The sequence below is a fragment of the Cyprinus carpio genome, chromosome B11 (genome assembly GCF_018340385.1).
Source record: "Cyprinus carpio isolate SPL01 chromosome B11, ASM1834038v1, whole genome shotgun sequence".
In the NCBI taxonomy this organism is placed as follows: Eukaryota; Metazoa; Chordata; class Actinopteri; order Cypriniformes; family Cyprinidae; genus Cyprinus; species Cyprinus carpio.
In genome coordinates, this window is record NC_056607.1 from 9,505,454 (window position 1) to 9,523,144 (window position 17,691).

Here is a 17,691-nt window from a genome sequence, read left to right on the forward strand (position 1 = left end):
CTCAATATCGAGGCATGCTTTGCAAGAAAATATATTATCTATATAATTTGTAATTACATTCTGTAGAGGTTTGGTGTTGTGCTTTTATTATATTATCAGACAAGACCACAACAAAAAACATTTTCTCACAATAATCACAATAACTTACAGAGAGGCACCAATCGAAGGGTTACTATGAATACATAACATTTTGGTGTGCAATTTTACTTGATATTTAATCACATGGTGTGTCAGCTAAAGCTGAAAAAAAAAAAAAATCCAAACACATTCAAAAGCACAGCACAACAACTACTGAGTAGATCTTGCACCTTAAAGAAGAATGATGGAAATCACTTTAAATCAATATTAGAGTGGACTGTTGATGTGAACTTATTGTACATGGCTATCAAAACATGCTAAAATGTGGTATAAAGACTGAAAATAACTTGGTCATACCCCTACAATTTGCCAACAGATTAAAGTTTTATAGCCGATCAGCCATTTTCAGTTAAAGAATATGTTATTTTATTGGAAAAGCCTGCAAGATAAAGGACAATAAAAAATATTTTGCTGAACTCTACAGCTGAGTGACGGTGAGGTCAGAAAGCTCCCGCTGTGTGACAGCCTGGAATGGAACAAGCCAACATCCAACCAAAGGAGCAGAAGCAAGTCTGTAGTCCTTCACCATCACCCTGAAATAACAACATATGCAGCCATGGTAAGGGGGAGCAGAATAGACTTCCTTCCAATAAAATGTAAAAAATCTTTACAACTCTAAACTTATGAACAGTAATGTATGATATATTTTTATTTAATATGATTTACCAATATTTAAATTATACTGTATATAATTTTCTTAGTTTTGTTCCCTAAATGAAACAAAAATTTTTGAATGTATTATTTAAAAAATTTTTGAGTACATTTACTGATCACTTACCGAGATGTCTTCACTTCCTGGTCCTTTAACTTTAAAGTTGGTGTTTGTGTTCCTTGGATCTCATCATATGAAATATCAGGCTCTCCTTAAAATTTTAAACACAGACATTTAAGATTTTTCTGAATTTTGGTTTAATAACCACTATATCATCACTGAAGGACTATCTTCGGTATCAGTTGAGATTTAATGTTGATACGTAACATATGATTGATAATTGAAGCACTCTTACCTAAAATGCCTGTCAAATTGACATCTTTTGGCCTGGTCTGAACAGCAGGACACAGACACATGTCCCTTTTTTCCTTATGGAGAAGAATAACGATGTGAATTTTTCCCATGGTGACGTCTATTTCATTGCTCCGTAGAATCAGAGACACGCTGATGAAACAGAAAAGCTGAAGAATGAATTCTATCTCTCAGGTTAACAAAGAGCTATAACATACACAAGTTTAGTAAAAACCCATATAGTTTAAAGGTATTAATATACCCTTCAGTATTGTGTTGGGTCGGTTCCTGGCCCCATAAGAACTCAACTTGATTCTGGCCATCGTGGTATCTGATAGACGTTGTGTTTATAGTCAGATGATGGTTTGTTTTGTAATGTAAGGCAATTTGATGGAATCCATTTTGTCCAGTCAGGGATTCTCCATTCATAGAGAACTCTAGGACACACAGTGTATGTACAAAACATTTAATTTAAGAAAAAGATGATTTTCAAAAGGATGTGCATGTAGTAAATGTGTAATAGTAACCTGAAGCTGAATCCTGTAGGAGTCTGAGTTTGTGAGGAACAGGAACATCAAAACAGAGTGGCTTAGACTGACCAACAACAGGCAGCAGGAAACGATTGCTATGAACTGTTGGAGCTAAGACAGAACATAATCAAATGCATAAAAAAAAAAAAAAAAAAATTTTCAGACACCTTCAACATTTCTTACATTATTACAATTTATTTGCTATAGTTTAGAAAATGTTAATAAAATACAACAAGAGTTAAACTGTGTCAGAACAAATTCATCTTGATAATGTCAGATAACTTTGATAAAAACGTATGTAACAAAATATGGTCAGGTTAAAGTGTCAAATCAAATTTTCTGTTTTACTGGAGTGTGAATAATTTTTGGGGTAAAATATGTCACAGTTTACTTTATTTTTCTACCCTCACTTGCATAAATGAACTATAGTGTCCTGCACCCACTAGTAAAAAATATATCAAAAATTATATCTGGTGTCTGAATCATTTTTGGTTTGACTGTATAATTATATAAAATTTCATAATAATTAAGTTTGAGAGATCTTTATGTACCTGACATAGTAACAGGAACAAGTACAGTATCTGGATGTCTGGGCCTTAGATCTAAGCCCAAGGTATCGGTTTCCCCTGTAACCGATAAAATTAGACTTAATGTACAATTTGTATCCATTTACCTGACATAAGGCAGAACGTCTCAGTTATGTATGTTACCCTCATTTAGGGAATGGAGATGTTACGTCAACACTGACGTTAGGGGTCTCACTTAGAAGCCCCAATTACCTCTGAACTTTACAAGAAATGGCCAATGACTATTGGCAAGTGGAATTTGCATGCCAAGTCACTCCCTGAACATATGTGTATATAACATATGGGTATATGAGATGGTGGTGAGCATCCACTCGTTCAGGTTTGTGCTGAGGGGCCGAGAAGCATCCCAGCATTCAGCGCAGTTCACGGTTGTGGTATAAGGGAGATAACGTCTCTGTTCCCTCCTTCAGGGAACGAGGGTTACAAACATAACTGAGATGTTCCTTTTCAGTCAGTCACATTCAACATTCATTTCAGCAGTCGTTGGGGTGCGAAGACCCATCCAAACAGGAATTTGAATCACAAGACTGATCGTAGCAAAGTCTAACATACTGTCCTAACCCCAGTTCAAGGGAACACAATAGAAATGAAAGCAGATCTGTACAGGGAAAAACATGGGTTTACCAAGGGAAACCGAATCGTGGAAGAACATATAGGATTACCAAAGGGAACCTCATGTATGGGTACCTAGTCCAGTATAAGTTCAGTGCACTGAATGTGCAACAGCGATTGAGCACTTGGCCATGACAGCAATGATCGATCATGAAAATGCACCCTGAGCTAGGATTGTTTAGCTTGCAACAGCATGTGGTCCAAAGTAGCCTATATATGTGAGAAGAGGAAGCAGCTTCGAAGTCACGTAGAGATGTCTGGGTTAGCTACATACATATCTACATACATATCAGAAATCACTTCATAATGTAGATGAAAATATTTAAATCTGCCATAAACAAAGCATTATAATGAGAACTTTATAGAAATCTATAGCAAATTGTGTCCTTGCCCGTGTTTCAGCGTGCTGTTATGAAAGCGCATCACAGTGGGAGCTCTCTCTTACTCTCTCTCTCTCGTGCGCGATATAGAGTGTAACTTAAAGTTCACTGTTAATTCATAAACATAGCATTAGAATGAGAACTTTATAGAATGTGAAATCTATAGTAAATTCTGTCTGCCCTCCTTGTCCGTGTTTCAGTGTGCTGTCATGAAAGCATATAACTCCAACTTGCCTCAACACAGCTACCGAAAAGTTACTATTTTGCCTAATAAAAGCCTGATTAGCTGGTTCTGGTGTGTCTAATTGGGGTTTGGATCTAAACTCTGCAGGACACCGGCCCTCCAGGACCAAGTTTGGGCACCTCTGTTATATACGCACCCTTTTGCAACTCTGGAATAGTCATTGTTGGGACCTGCCAAGTGATGTTACTCCTGACGTAACTTGGAATTTGTCTGACTGAAAGAGAATAAAAGTTACAGCGTTTTCATACATACCACTGGAGATCACAGTGAAATAACTGAGACCATCTAAACAACAACAAAAAAGGGTTTAGTCATTAAAAAGTCAAAGCTAGTCAAGCTATGTATGCAGTAATACAACTTTTCATGCTAAATTTATTCAAAATTCACAGCACTCATAATGTAATAATAAATCAATAAATAATGAAAAAAAGTTGTACAAATGCATTACTGTATAATTAGAGAAATTATGAAATTATTTAGTTTTTAAACTGTACCGATTTTTTTTATAATAATATAAATTATAAAACATATGAAATGTTGAAACATTTAATGATAATTCCTTTCACAAAACTAGAGCTACATTCAAATCATTTTCTTTTTATTAAAATGTATTTTCAAATATTTCATATTAAGAGGTTTCTTTTCCGAGTCACACCTAATGCCTCATTTAATTTATTTTCATTCCATTCCATTTCATCCATTCCATTTTCTTTTACAGTGCATTCAGAAAGTATTCAAAGCGCTTCACTTTTTCCACATTTTACAGCCTTATTCCAAAATGGATTAATCTATACCCCATAATGATAACATAAAGAAGTTTCTTTGAAATCTTTGCAAATTTATTGAAAAAATAAATAAAATAAAAACTGAAAAAATTACAGCCTCAAGTTTTTTTGAGTATGATGCTACAAGCTTGGCACACCTATGTTTTAGCAGTTTCTCCCATTCTTCTTTGCAGGACCTCTCAAGCTCCATCAGGTTGAATGGGGAGCATCGGTGCACAGCCATTTTCAGATCTCTCCAGAGATTTTCAAACGACTGTCAGGCGGATTATGAATGGAATTTGATCTTGATGACTCATCATGCCCAGTCGGACCGGGTCTATTCCAGTTGGGCTCAGTCGCTGTTTGCAGTTGGCAGAAAAAGTCGCATAGTGTGTGGCATCTAAAGACTATAATCTTAGAATTCAAGAACCAGTCAGAAACAACCTATGGTGATGTTATCCATATCATACACTCCCATCCACATTTTGAGCTAACAGGAGAAGTGGCATGTGTCTGTGAGCAAGATTGTGATTTTTATCACCAAAAAAGTGATTTTTTTCGGTAAGAAAGTAATTTTTTTTATTAAGATTATTTTTTGCCTAGCATTCATTGTAATGTAGATAAAAAAATTTGACTTACATAATCTTAAGTAGCCATTTCTCTAGTTTAATTTGATGCTAGACATTAATGCTAAAAGAGTTAGCGATGTATTGGTTGCTTGATGTGGGGATAGTTGTAACAGTTCATTAAAAATTATAGGAACACCGTAAAAAGGGCAAAAAAGATTGGTGTCAGGGAAGAAGAAAATGAAGAAAACAAGCAAAAAGCCCAAGTCCAATGACCAAGAGTGTTCTGATTCGTCTGATGATGAGAATTTCTGCTGACATTGCTGTGACATTTATTAGGCTAACCAACATAGCAGAAAAAAAAACTAATGTTTTCTGTTAAATTAAGCACATAAGAAAAGTAAAACAGACCTGAACGTTTCAATAGATAAAAGCGCACCACTGTTGCCTGCAGTGTTGTGGGGCGGGAGCGGCTGCGGGAGCGCAGGTAGATGCTGAGTTTTTTTTTTTTTTTTGGCAGAATTTGTCCAATCGTGATGCGCCAGTCGTTAAATGTGTTGTGTAGTGGAGTGACTCAGTCATTAGGTTTGTGCTCCCTTCTGATTGTGAATGACTCAAATCGGTTCCAGTCAATGGAAACAGTCGTTAAGTGTGTTGAGGTCAGTCTTAGAATGTTTCAGCTAGTTGTGTAGTGTGTCCCCAGCTTTAGGGTCATTGTCCTGTTGGAAGACGAACCGTCGCCCAAGTCTGAGGTCCAGAGCACTCTGAAGCAGGTTCTCATCAAGGATACCTCTGTATATTGCTGCATTAATCTTTCCCTCGATCCTGACTAGTCTCCCAGTTCCTGCCGCTAAAAAAACATCCCCACAGCATGATGTTGCCACCACCATGCTTCACTGTAGGGATGGTATTGGCCAGGTGATGAGTGGTGCCTGGTTTCCTCCAGACATGATGCTTACCATTCAGGCCAAAGAGTTCAATCTTTGTTTCATTATGGTCTGAGAATCCTTCAGGTGCCTTTTGGCAAACTCCAGGCAGGCTGTCATGTGCCTTTTACTGAGAAGTGGCTTCCGTCCGGCCACTCTACCATACAGTCCTGATTGGTGGAATGCTGCAGAGATTGTTTTTATTCTGGAAGGTTCTCCTCTCTCCACAGAGAAATGCTGGAGCTCTGTCAGAGTGACCATTGGGTTCTTGGTCTCCTCCCTGAATAAGGACCTTTTCCACTGATCACTCAGTTTGGCCGGGTGACCCACTCTAGGAAGAATCCTGGTGATTCCAAACTTCTTCCATTAACGGATGATGGAGGCTACTGTGCTCATTGGGACCTTCAATGCTGCAGAAATTTTTCTGTACCCTTCCCCAGATCTGCACCTTGATACAATCCTGTCTCGGCGGTCTACAGACAATTCCTTGTACTTCATGGCTTTGTTTGTGCTCTAAAATACGCTGTTAACTGTAGGACCTTATATAGACAGGTGTGTGCCTTTCCAAATCATGTCCAATCAACTGAATTTACCACAGGTGGACTCCAGGTGATCAGTGGAAACAGGATGCACCTGAGCTAAATTTTGAGTGTCATGGCAAAGGCTGTGAATACTTATGTACACGTGATTTTATTTATTTATTTATTTATTTTTTTTTAAATAAATTTGCAAAGATTTCAAACAAACTTCTTTCACATTGTCATTATGGGGTATTGTTTGTAGAATTTTGAGGAAAATAATGTATTTAATTCATTTTGGAATAAGACTCTAACATAACAAAATGTGGAAAAGGTGAAGCATTGTGAATACTTTCCGGATGCACTGTATTTGCAAACTTGCAACAATTAAAGAGAGTCAAAGAGCAGTTGATTTCATTCAGTTGAAATTAAATTATTATTATTGTTATTACTATAAGAAATTTTTGGACAGAAAACATTGCAACATTGTCATACATACCCACAGTTACTGAAAAGGAAATGAAGGGAATGAAGATGATTCAGCCATTAAAAACAACAACAACAACAACAAAACAATAAAAAACTTTAATTTCTTACCAAGTACAATAATTTACATTCATTTAATAATTGATAATTAGACAAGACATACATGATATGCCCAAGGCAGCAGCATTTAATCATTACAGAATTTGGCTGATGGCTGATAAATGTAGAAGAGAAAAGAGATTAAAACACATACATGAAGCAGTTTTACTAAGACGGCGATATCCACCTGAAAACAAACTTTTTTTAATGTTGTGAGCATGAACAAAAAATCTGTTTATTACAAATTCATTTTCAATATTTGTGTTTTATTGCGACCCCAGCATTTTGTACCCAATTTGCCTTGCCCTTTTTCCACCAAAATTAAAAAAATATGTATATGCTGCCAAAACAAATGGAGGAGTTTTAAGTAAATTATTTTACTTAAATTTCAGTAAATTCTTCTTTTTTCCAAATGCATTTTGTACAGGAGATCTTATTGTGAATGATCTATTGATATGTTCTCTCAAAAAATGGAGGGTCCTAATGATGTGATAATGTAAATTTGAATACTGCTAGGTCTGAACACTATGTAGGCTATAAGATAAGAGGGGGTAAAATGATCTATCTATTAAAAGAAGAAAGCTTTTAGAAGAAGAAACAATCCATACCACCCAAACTTAGATGATCGACAGCTGCATCGTGCAGACCCAGACTATGGTGTTGCTGACTAAATCCTGGTGCTGGGAAATGAAAAAATATATATATACACTTCAAGGCAGATGCAGTGTATTAAAGTAAGCATGAAATAAAAATTATTGCATTTTCTAAACACGTTAAGTCTCATTGTGAACTATGTATCCATGTACGTGTTTCACTTTTTGACAATTATGACCTGCTTACTTTTAATCAAAATAAGTTATTTTAAATAACTGTCTTATGGTGAAAATGAAAGACTTCTCTGGTAGTGTATGCAGGACTATTATCAACTAATGTAAAAAATCAACAACACAAGGTTTGCACAAGGTTTGTACACTTTTATATATGACGTTTCAGTTATTACCTGGAGGTCTGGGTGGCGCTTCTCCCTCTTTGGGTTTGTCAGCAACTTCCACGTCACCTTCTTGTGGTTTAGTAACAACCATAGAGGTGAGGGGAGTGACAAACTGGTATTTCAGGGAGAGTTTAAGAGCTTCTTTCTTTTCATCCTCTTTCTCTTGTCCTTTAAGAAGTACCCTGAGATAGAAAGATGCCATCAATGTTCAGCTTAAATCGCAGAATGTCAATTCACTCATAAACTTACTGTCTCTCCAGAAGCTGCTTCACTGTAAGGTAGGCCCACAACCTCTGCATAAAATCTTCATTCTCAGGTGGAACATCACTGGGGTCTGTTGTCATTATAGTGTCCTGATACATCACATTGTTTCCTTTCTGCTCAGAAATAATAATACTAGTGAATATTTTTATTAGGAATGCTGTCAGTACCACTTTCACACATAACCTACTATAAAAACAAAGCTATTATTTCCATCTCCTACACAACTGACCAGTGATCCTATTAATACAGTATGCCACTAAAGAGAAGATTAGTGAAGATCTTACTGATACTGCGATGACTTCAGTGGTGAAACTCTCCACACTGTTGTCTGTTATTTGTCCTGACACCACAATCTCAGAGCCATTGAAGTACAAGCTAAAGCTGGTCTTGGTAAGGTTTGTCCCTCCTGGGTATTTAAGTTGAATATCAGTGAGGAGAGGGACGGCAACTTCTTCATAGAAACCCTAAAATTCAAACAAATTTTAAATGTGCTCAAAGACAGAACCGTTCAGCATTAAAGATGAATTCTCAGCAGATCATCTGTAGTTCACCTGCAGCTGTAGATCAGCGTCTGAATCTTCATAAATCCTGCGAGCAACTCCACTATTTTCCAGTGACATCTTTGTTAGGAAGTCAAAGTTAACATCATATCCAAAACCAAGACAATAGAGGGGAAATTTAGTCCCAGTGGCCTCTTTCACATTAGCCATTATCTTCTCTTTGTTGGTTTCACCTGTTAGAGAAAAATATTTTTTAAAAATTCAAATATTCAGATAACATGACAGAAATTCATATACATTGAGGATATAAGAGGAAAATGAAACAAACAAAAATTCTGACTTTTGCCTAAATAATTTTTTAATGTCCCACAGATGCTGATGTGGTGTGCAAAACTAAAACTTCCATTGACATCCTAACCTCAATTTTATCAGAAAAACAATGCAAAAATGCTCTGTAAAAATCTATTAAGTAAACAATCAAACATTTAAAAGTACTATTTTTTTCCAGGCATTACAAACAATTATTATTTAGGTATGCTTGATTTTGTATGACAATGTATATAAATCACAAAGTGAGAAATAATATATCACATATTCATAAAAGTGCAGAACACAAGATGTGCTGACTGACAACATAAATGTTTAAGGCAGTTCTGATGCAGCTCTTTTTATGTGGTTAGGTTGTTCCCAATCCTGGTCCTGGAGAACCCCCAACACTGCACATTTTAGATGTCACATTTAAAAAACACATGTAAAATAATAACGCGCAAAACTGAAAAACAAATGCAATTTTTTTTTTTAAATAACAAACAACGCGGTCATGGATCGAAAAATAATAAGCGTGAATCAAAAATGTAAACACATTTAAAATTATATTGCACAAAACTGAAACATGAATTCAAAATTTTGGGAGGGAACGTGAGTCATTCTTCCGACCTCTACTTCCAACACCTGCCACAGCAGCCACGAGTCGCATCGGAGTGACGTCAACTCCCCCTTGGACTGATGTGGCTGCTGTGGCAGGTGTGTGAAGTAGAGGGTGACACGGGAGTGGATTTTCAAATCTCTCCCGTCCCACTCCCGCAGAAAAAAAGATCCCATCCCGTCCCAATCACACAAAAAAAACTGGGGGAAAATCCCTTCCCGTTTCAATCCCGGAAGAATGACTCACGTTCCCTCCCACTATGTTGTATTTCTTTTTGGCGGAATCTGTCACAAAAAAAAAAAAGTCCCAATCACATAAAGACCACAGCATGCCCACTTTAGTTAAATAAAAATTCAAAATGTAGTTTTTTTTTTTGTTATTTATTTGAACTGAAAGCCATCTTAATGCACATTGTGCATTGCACACACATTAAATTTAATGTAAAACATCCATGCTAACACACACGTTTTCTATTTTATTTTTATTTTTTTCATTTGAGCGTAGACATTTCTCTGTCTATAGATTTGTTTTTCATACACAGAGTTTCGAAGTTTCTCGCTCAAGTTCACATGACCGAGACGACAGAAATTAATTCGTTTGCTTTATTTTACAGAAGCACGTTTCGTAGTTATTCTGAATGCACACAAATGAACGTATACGGATTCGAAAGATTTATTACTTTTATCTGTATGACCAAAGATTACGGAGTATTTTAAGAGCCAGTGAGAGCACCGGTGCCTCCATCTGTCCTGCTGTGAGCGCGCTGCTGTTCAGTTTGCGCACACACTTCAATAGCGCACATTTCTGTGGGTTAACATTAGATTGAGCGGCCATGTAAAGTTGTGACTACATACATCTTTTAGATGAAAAGCTATATTTGAGGTCTATGAATGATAGCTGGGCTTTTGGTTGTCCTGCCCGATGTAGGCTACTGTATTACCACATAGACCAGCCATTAACAATCTGTCCTTCACGCGCAGGTCATTCACTGAACCAGCCACACCAAAGCAGACAGGAGGAGAACATAAAGACACAGGGGAAGTAGAATTGAGTTCAAAGTTAAAATATAAGCCTACAATTTATAGTTTATTTTAAAGGTAGGCTATATTTGTGTATAAAGTTGGGGATCAAAGTATTATTACGATTCCCGGTCCCGCCCACTCCCGCTGACATTTTTTCCTGTGCCGTCCCAATCCCGTGATTAACAGTGTGAAGATCTAGTGTGAGAATGGATAACCAGTGTCAGAAGGCAAATCCCGGACGATCTCAGGTAATTAGCCATAAATATTTTGTCAATGGGTGACAGAAACATTCACTTTGTGTGTTATGATATTTTCTGCAAGCTCTGTGTAGTCCGACTAGGCCGATATCTAGCTCGTTAACAGGTGTCTTGTTAGTTTGGTTTAGTAAGCAATACTTTATATTTTAGGCACTGTGGGGCTGCACGATAAATTGCACGCGATATTTAATGCGCGTCTTGTCAGTAAAGGCGGTGTCCTGACATTTCCTACCAGGGTTTACGCACATCAATATCGCGTCCTTTTTCTCGTGCTAAACAATGATTTTTAATGTATCTGAATTACTGTAAGGGTAGGTTTGGGGTTGGGGTAGGTGTTAACTTTAATAAAAACACAATCTAATTGGTAGAAAAAAAATTTAATGTTGGTTTCCTGTAGCTGTATCCCTTCTAGCTACAACCACAAATATAACACATAAAATACTGTATTTGCATTCCGGTTCTGTAATCAGCGGTAATTCTCCATCACCTGTGCGCTTTCACATGGAGCAGCATAACGGCTCTGTGTAGTAAATGCTGCTCCATGAAAGTGCGCAGGTGATGGAGATTTACCGCTGATTACAGAACCGGCTTTACTGACAAGCTGCGCATCAAATATCGCGTGCGATTTATAGTGCAGCCCTACTGCCTAAAATATAAAGTATTGCTCACTAAACCAAACTAACAAGACACGTGTTAGCGGGCTACATATCGGACTACACAGAGCTTGCAGAAAATATCATAACACACAAAGGGAATGTTTCTGTCACCCATTAACAAAATATTTATGGCTAATTACCTGAGATCGTCCAGGATTTGCCTGCTGACGCTGATTATCCAGCTTCACACACCTGCCACAGCAGCCACGAGTCGCATTGGAGTGACGTCAACTCCCCCTTGGACTGATTGGCTAGAGGAGCAGCTGTCAATCTAGAACTTGTGGCCCAATGGTGACGCTGAAGCCCGCCCTGATTTACATGAAAGTCTAACTGCAACATTTAGAAACGCAAGCGCAGAACGTGGAAACAAGAGCAAAAGGGGAAAAGACCACAAGCACACAAAAAAAAATAACATATGAGCAGGAAACCTGATTTTGTTTGCGATTTGGAAAATTTTGAATTCATGTTTCAGTTTTGTGCAATATAATTTTAAATATGTTTACATTTTTGATTCACGCTTATTATTTTTCGATCCATGACCGCGTTGTTATTTAAAAAAAAAATTGCATTTGTTTTTCAGTTTTGTGCGTTATTATTTTACATGTGTTTTTAAATGTTTTATTTATGCTTATTATTTTTCGATCTATGACTGCAATACATTTGGCGGGATTCTGATCCCATACTCTTCCTTTAGACAGCTAAATGTGGGCAGTGAGTGTTTGTATGTATCAGTGTTTCTGTGCCTGTAGTGGGATCTCCATCAGTCAGCAGGATCAGGATGGAGGCTGTTCCCTCTCGTGGATGTTGCTTGATCATGTCCACTCCTGCTAGAACTGCAGCGTTTATGTCAGTGGCTAAAGGTAGACCAAACATAGTTGTATCACTGTGAGGTATAACTTTCTTACTCCTTATTTATGTGCTCTAACTCACCTCCTCTATCTCTGATCTCCTTCACGAAAGATTTTGCATTCTTCAGATTTTCCTCAGTAGCTTTGAGGAGCTCACGCTTCCAGAAGTTAACTTCACTGTCAAAGGTGATCAATCCAAAGTGGTCATCCTCACCAAGATCACTTAAAATCCTTAGCAGTGCCAAACGAGTCTAAAGAATGACAGCACATCTGAAAGTTATTCTTTCTTTATTATAATTGCATACTTACATTTACCAGATATGGTCAGTTTATTTTTTTGTTGTTGTTTTTTTACTACTTTAAAGAAAGCAACTTTACACTGATTTCAATACATAAATCCCTGTCCTTTTAACATGAAAATGCAAAATGCTGCAATATTCTCCAAGAATGGGTCAAGGGTTCAAGGGTTTTACTGTCAAAACATTTCATAGCTCATTATATGCTTTTGATTTGACTGAAACGTTGACATTTACCTGTTCTATTTTTCTGTCATACATAGAACTACTCTGATCAATGATAAACACCACATTTTTGGGAATACGTGGAAGATCAGAGGGCGCAAAGTAGTGGACGAAATAGCCATTTGATACCTGAGAAAAAAGAAAAATGCCAGTCTTTCAAAAGTTTTCTGTTTTTGTCATATTATTTTACTTTTTTAAAGCATGTTTTTTAATATGTACCATGACTTCTCCTTTATGATTTTGTCTCTCAACATCATATGTTATGAGCAGGTCACCATTCAGCCCATTTTCTCCACAGCTTTTACACTTGGTCTGTTGATCTCGTGTGGGGTAGAAGGTCACCCATGCCTGAAATGATCAGTTTGTTCATCTGGTAACTATTTGAAGTGTATGCGCATATTGAGAACATCTAAACTGTGTTTTAACCCTCATTTAAGCTCTTACGTCTTTGTCTGCTCTGGTGGTTTTGATGGCATTGGCCAGATCACCGGTGCCAAATCTCCCTTTCACCTCCAAGACTGAAATTCCTGGTTTCTCTTGGATGTCATCCATCTAATGTGGTAAACATTATCTAACTATACCTTAAAATTGATTATTAATTTTGGATGAATCAATCTTGAAAATCTGGTTGACATTGGTTGGGCATTGAGAAGCCCCCAGCAGGCACTGGACTATAACGTCATACTCTCCGAAAATGAAAATCGGGTTGACGACAGTTGTTGTTGAAAATGAAAGACTGGTGGCAGAACCCAACGTCAGACTGACGTCAATCTCCGACGTTGGTAAGACGTTGCATTTTGGATGAAAATGAAAATCTGGTTGACGTCAGAACCCAACGTCAGACTGACGTCAATCTCCGACGTTGGTAAGACGTTGCATTTTGGAGACGTTGCATTTTGAAAATGAAAATCTGGTTGACGTCAGAACCCAACGTCAGACTGATCGTCAATCTCCGAAGTTGGTAAGACGTTGCATTTTGGATGAAAATGAAAATCTGGTTGACGTCATAACCCAACGTCAGACTGACGTCAATCTCCGACGTTGGTAAGACGTTGCATTTTGGATGAAAATGAAAATCTGGTTGACGTCAGAACCCAACGTCAGACTGACGTCAATCTCCGACGTTGGTAAGACGTTGCATTTTGGATGAAAATGAAAATCTGGTTGACGTCAGAACCCAACGTCAGATTGACGTCAATCTCCGACGTTGGTAAGACGTTGCATTTTGTATGAAAATGAAAATCTGGTTGACGTCAGAACCCAAAATGACTGAAATCTGTTGGTTGACGTTCATTTTGGATGAAAATGAAGACGTCAGAACCCAACGTCTGACTGACGTCAATCTCCGACGTTGGTAAGACGTTGCATTTTGGATGAAAATGAAAATCTGGTTGACGTCAGAACCCAACGTCAGACTGACGTCAATCTCCGACGTTGGTAAGACGTTAGATTTTGGATGAAAATGAAAATCTGGTTGACGTCAGAACCCAACGTCAGACTGACGTCAATCTCCGACGTTGGTAAGACGTTAGATTTTGGATGAAAATGAAAATCTGGTTGACGTCAGAACCCAACGTCAGACTAACGTCAATCTCCAACGTTGGTAAGACGTTGCATTTTGGATGAAAATTAAAATCTGGTTGACGTCAGAACCCAATGTCAGACTGACGTCAATCTCCAACGTTGGTCAGATGTGGTATTTAGGATGAAAATGAAAATCGGGTCGATGTTAGAACCCAACGTCAGACTAACATCAATCTCTTTCATCTGACAGACATTGCATTTTGTTGGAAAATTAAATCAAAATCATTATCTGTCACAAACCAACAACTGTCAAAATTGTCAAACTGTCAAACTCAAACTTTAAAATAAGATATGGCTAGTATGGATTGTGTTGACATGACATCAAACCTTTAACAGAGACAGGAATTTTGTTGTAAAATAAAAATCAACATACAGAGAGAGAAAAGAAAAATAAAAACATACAGAGAAAGTGTAACATCAGATCAGATAGAGTTCAAGATTCAATGTGAGACAACACTAAATGATTAAATTTTAAAGGGTTAGTTTACCCAAAACTGAAAATTATGTCATTAATGACTCACCCTCATGTTGTTCCAAACCCGTAAGACCTTCATTCATCTTCGGAACACAGTTTAAGATATTTTAGATTTAGTCCGAGAGCTTTCTGTCCCTCCATTGAAAATGTATGTACGGTATACTGTCCATGTCCAGAAAGGTAATAAAAAACATCATCAAAGTAGTCCATATGACATCAGAGGGTCAGTTAGAATTTGTTGAAGCATCGAAAATACATTTTGGTCCAAAAATAACAAAAATTACAACTTTATTCATTGTCTTCTCTTCCGGGTCTGTTCTGAGCGCGTTCACAACACTGCAGTGATGCTGCTGATGTGTTATTGGGCGCACCAGAAAACACATCCGCAGCATCATATGTCAGCAACTTTGATGATGTTTTTATTACCTTTCTAACCACGGACAGTATACCGTACATACACTTTCAATGGAGGAACAGAAAGTTCTCGGACTAAATCTAAAATATCTTAAACTCTGTTCCGAAGATGTACGGAGGTCTTACGGGTTTGGAATGACATGAGGGTGAGTCATTAATGACAATTTTCATTTTTGGGTGAACTAACCCTTTAAGACATTAGCAAAAAGAATAGTTTAACTTAATCTGAAAATGGAATCCACAAATAATTTGTGGTTTTATCAGAAAAATGACTAAGAGATGAACTGGGTTATAACAAATATGATTTATTTATTCAATTGTTCTATCATTTACATTTAACATGGAACAGAACATTTTCAAAATAATTACATTTTAACATCAACCTTATTGGAACTGAATAGTTTTGAAAACATTAAGATACATTTTATTAACTTTTTTTTCCTGCCACCTCCACCCACCCTGTCTGGTGCACAGTACTGTCGCAAGGGCTGTGCCAAGTGTGCAACTGCACAGGGCCTCGCACCTCTAGAGGGCCTCGCTCCTGGCCTGCATTTTATGTCGTTTATATCTAATTTTTATTACTGTTTTCCACCCATCTTGTCCTTTGGAAGACTAAAATAGTCATAGCGGATAGACAGTATAAGACTCTGAGTATAAGAATGAGTAAAACTGTTTGTTGTTAGGACGACAAAAAGTTATAAAGTTTAACTTTTAGTCTGGTCTAGAGCCCTGCATTTCACCCTGAATTTTTTACACCTTGGGCCGGGCTTCGGGCCAATTTTCACATCATAGTTCAGATGCGGGCCGGCCTCAGGCCTGTTTAAGGCTTCTCCTTATTTTTATATTTTAGACATCCATCAATTAGTGATGAAAAAATTGCCACACTGGGGGAAACAACACAAGACCGTGCTACCGTGACTGTCAATAGTGGCTCAACAGTGTTAAGTGTCCCGCAGCAGCGCAGTGTTCTGCTTTCAAATGCACGCAATAGGCTTAAGCTTGACACAAAGCATCGGCAAAAAATTATTACCATAAATGAGTCATGGGGGAAACAGGAATGAGATATTGAATTATTTACTAATAAATAGTGTTTTCTGAGTTGGTGTCGCAAGGATGATGTTGCCAATCCTGACTCGCAACCTCTTCATTTTACGCGCCTTTAGAAAAAAGTTCATCTTTACGGATTATGATTATAATGAATGAGTTTTGGTTTCTGATTTGTTGTATTTCGTTTAGTAGTCATTTAAAGCTTTCTATAGATATATTTGTCACGTCTGTGAGCCATGTATTCACTTGGCTTTGGTTAATTTTTGTGAAGCGCTCCTGTTCAAGACGAGACGGTAGAAAGCGCATCATGACTAGAGTTTGTGGAAAAATGTAAGCAGTAGCCTACAGTATTACAGAACTGTTTTATGATAGAAATGTTCAGCCACCGACATAGACTATCTAGTGATGCAAACTACTCAACCTTTTATGAAATTCCGCCCTTTTGAATTGAAAATATGCGATAGGTTAATGATTCATGTAAAACATAAATAAATGTGACAATAGATGTTTGCGTTTTCGACTATTAAACATACGAATAAGAGTGAGAGTGCAATAGTGCAAATTGATTTTATATGAAAAGTTCAGCTGCAAAAACCTAGTGCCGTTTGAAATTTTCTTCTAAAAAATACAAATTTTATCAGGCTCCCATGTGTAGGTTCAGTAATTTCACTTTAATAGCAATGAACAGTTTCTTTTCTTTCCCATTAAAGTGAAATAACTGAACATAAACATAGGAGGATGAGAAAATAATTATTTTAGAAGAAAATGTTGGATCGCACTTAGAGGCTTTTCCATCTGAACTCTTTATATATAACTGTCTACAAGCCTAGAACTAATTTAAGCATTCTTATTAACTTATTATTATTATTATTATTATGATTGTAGATCCTTATGAGCTAGTGCGTGGCCGTGATTTGTGTGCAAGCATGTCAGTAAGCAAGGCATCACAATCGAACAGATGCATGTTAAAGTTGAGTTTGTTATGGTTCCAGCTTTGCTACCGTTCGGACGTTCTAGCTTACTGTTCTCCGCTTTGCTTCTTATTTCTGTACTTTTCTCTGATTTTTCTAAGATTTTTTACTTCAGAAGATCAGCACAGTGCTCAAACAAAAGATTTTTGGCACAAACACTAAAACTAAAAACTTTGGGACTGGAATAATACTACAAATGAAGACTTTGCCTCCCACTGCCAGCAGCTTACATTCCGGAGATGGGATAACAACTGCCTACATTCAAAGAGAAGAGAGAGAAAATGCCTCCTGTTGGATCCACTTGTTGCATGAACTGCTGCAAACTTCTACAAAGGATTGTGATTCTTGAAACAAAGTTACTTG

At 37.3% G+C, this 17,691-nt stretch overlaps 1 protein-coding gene across 5 annotated transcripts; it reads right to left on the reverse strand.

The window, feature by feature from the left end:
* Positions 1-69: 69 nt before the first annotated feature.
* Positions 70-13,325, reverse strand: LOC109051625 (inter-alpha-trypsin inhibitor heavy chain H3-like). 5 transcript variants are annotated; one of them, XM_042733805.1, is made up of 19 exons: positions 13,282-13,325; positions 13,057-13,185; positions 12,850-12,966; positions 12,399-12,567; positions 12,212-12,322; positions 8,660-8,841; positions 8,393-8,572; positions 8,094-8,221; positions 7,854-8,026; positions 7,462-7,533; positions 7,008-7,040; positions 6,768-6,776; positions 3,747-3,779; positions 2,223-2,297; positions 1,669-1,782; positions 1,404-1,578; positions 1,146-1,294; positions 917-1,001; positions 70-671 (listed from the first exon to the last, which is right to left on the reverse strand). In XM_042733805.1, the coding sequence occupies exons 2-19, from the start codon at positions 13,057-13,059 to the stop codon at positions 557-559; spliced, it is 1,923 nt and encodes a 640-aa protein (XP_042589739.1). In that variant the 5' UTR covers positions 13,060-13,185; positions 13,282-13,325; the 3' UTR covers positions 70-556. The 5 variants fall into 5 exon arrangements, with proteins under 5 accessions (XP_042589739.1, XP_042589737.1, XP_042589740.1 ...); XM_042733803.1 differs by lacking the exons at positions 3,747-3,779; positions 7,008-7,040 and adding an exon at positions 3,631-3,708; XM_042733806.1 differs by lacking the exon at positions 7,008-7,040.
* Positions 13,326-17,691: the final 4,366 nt, after the last annotated feature.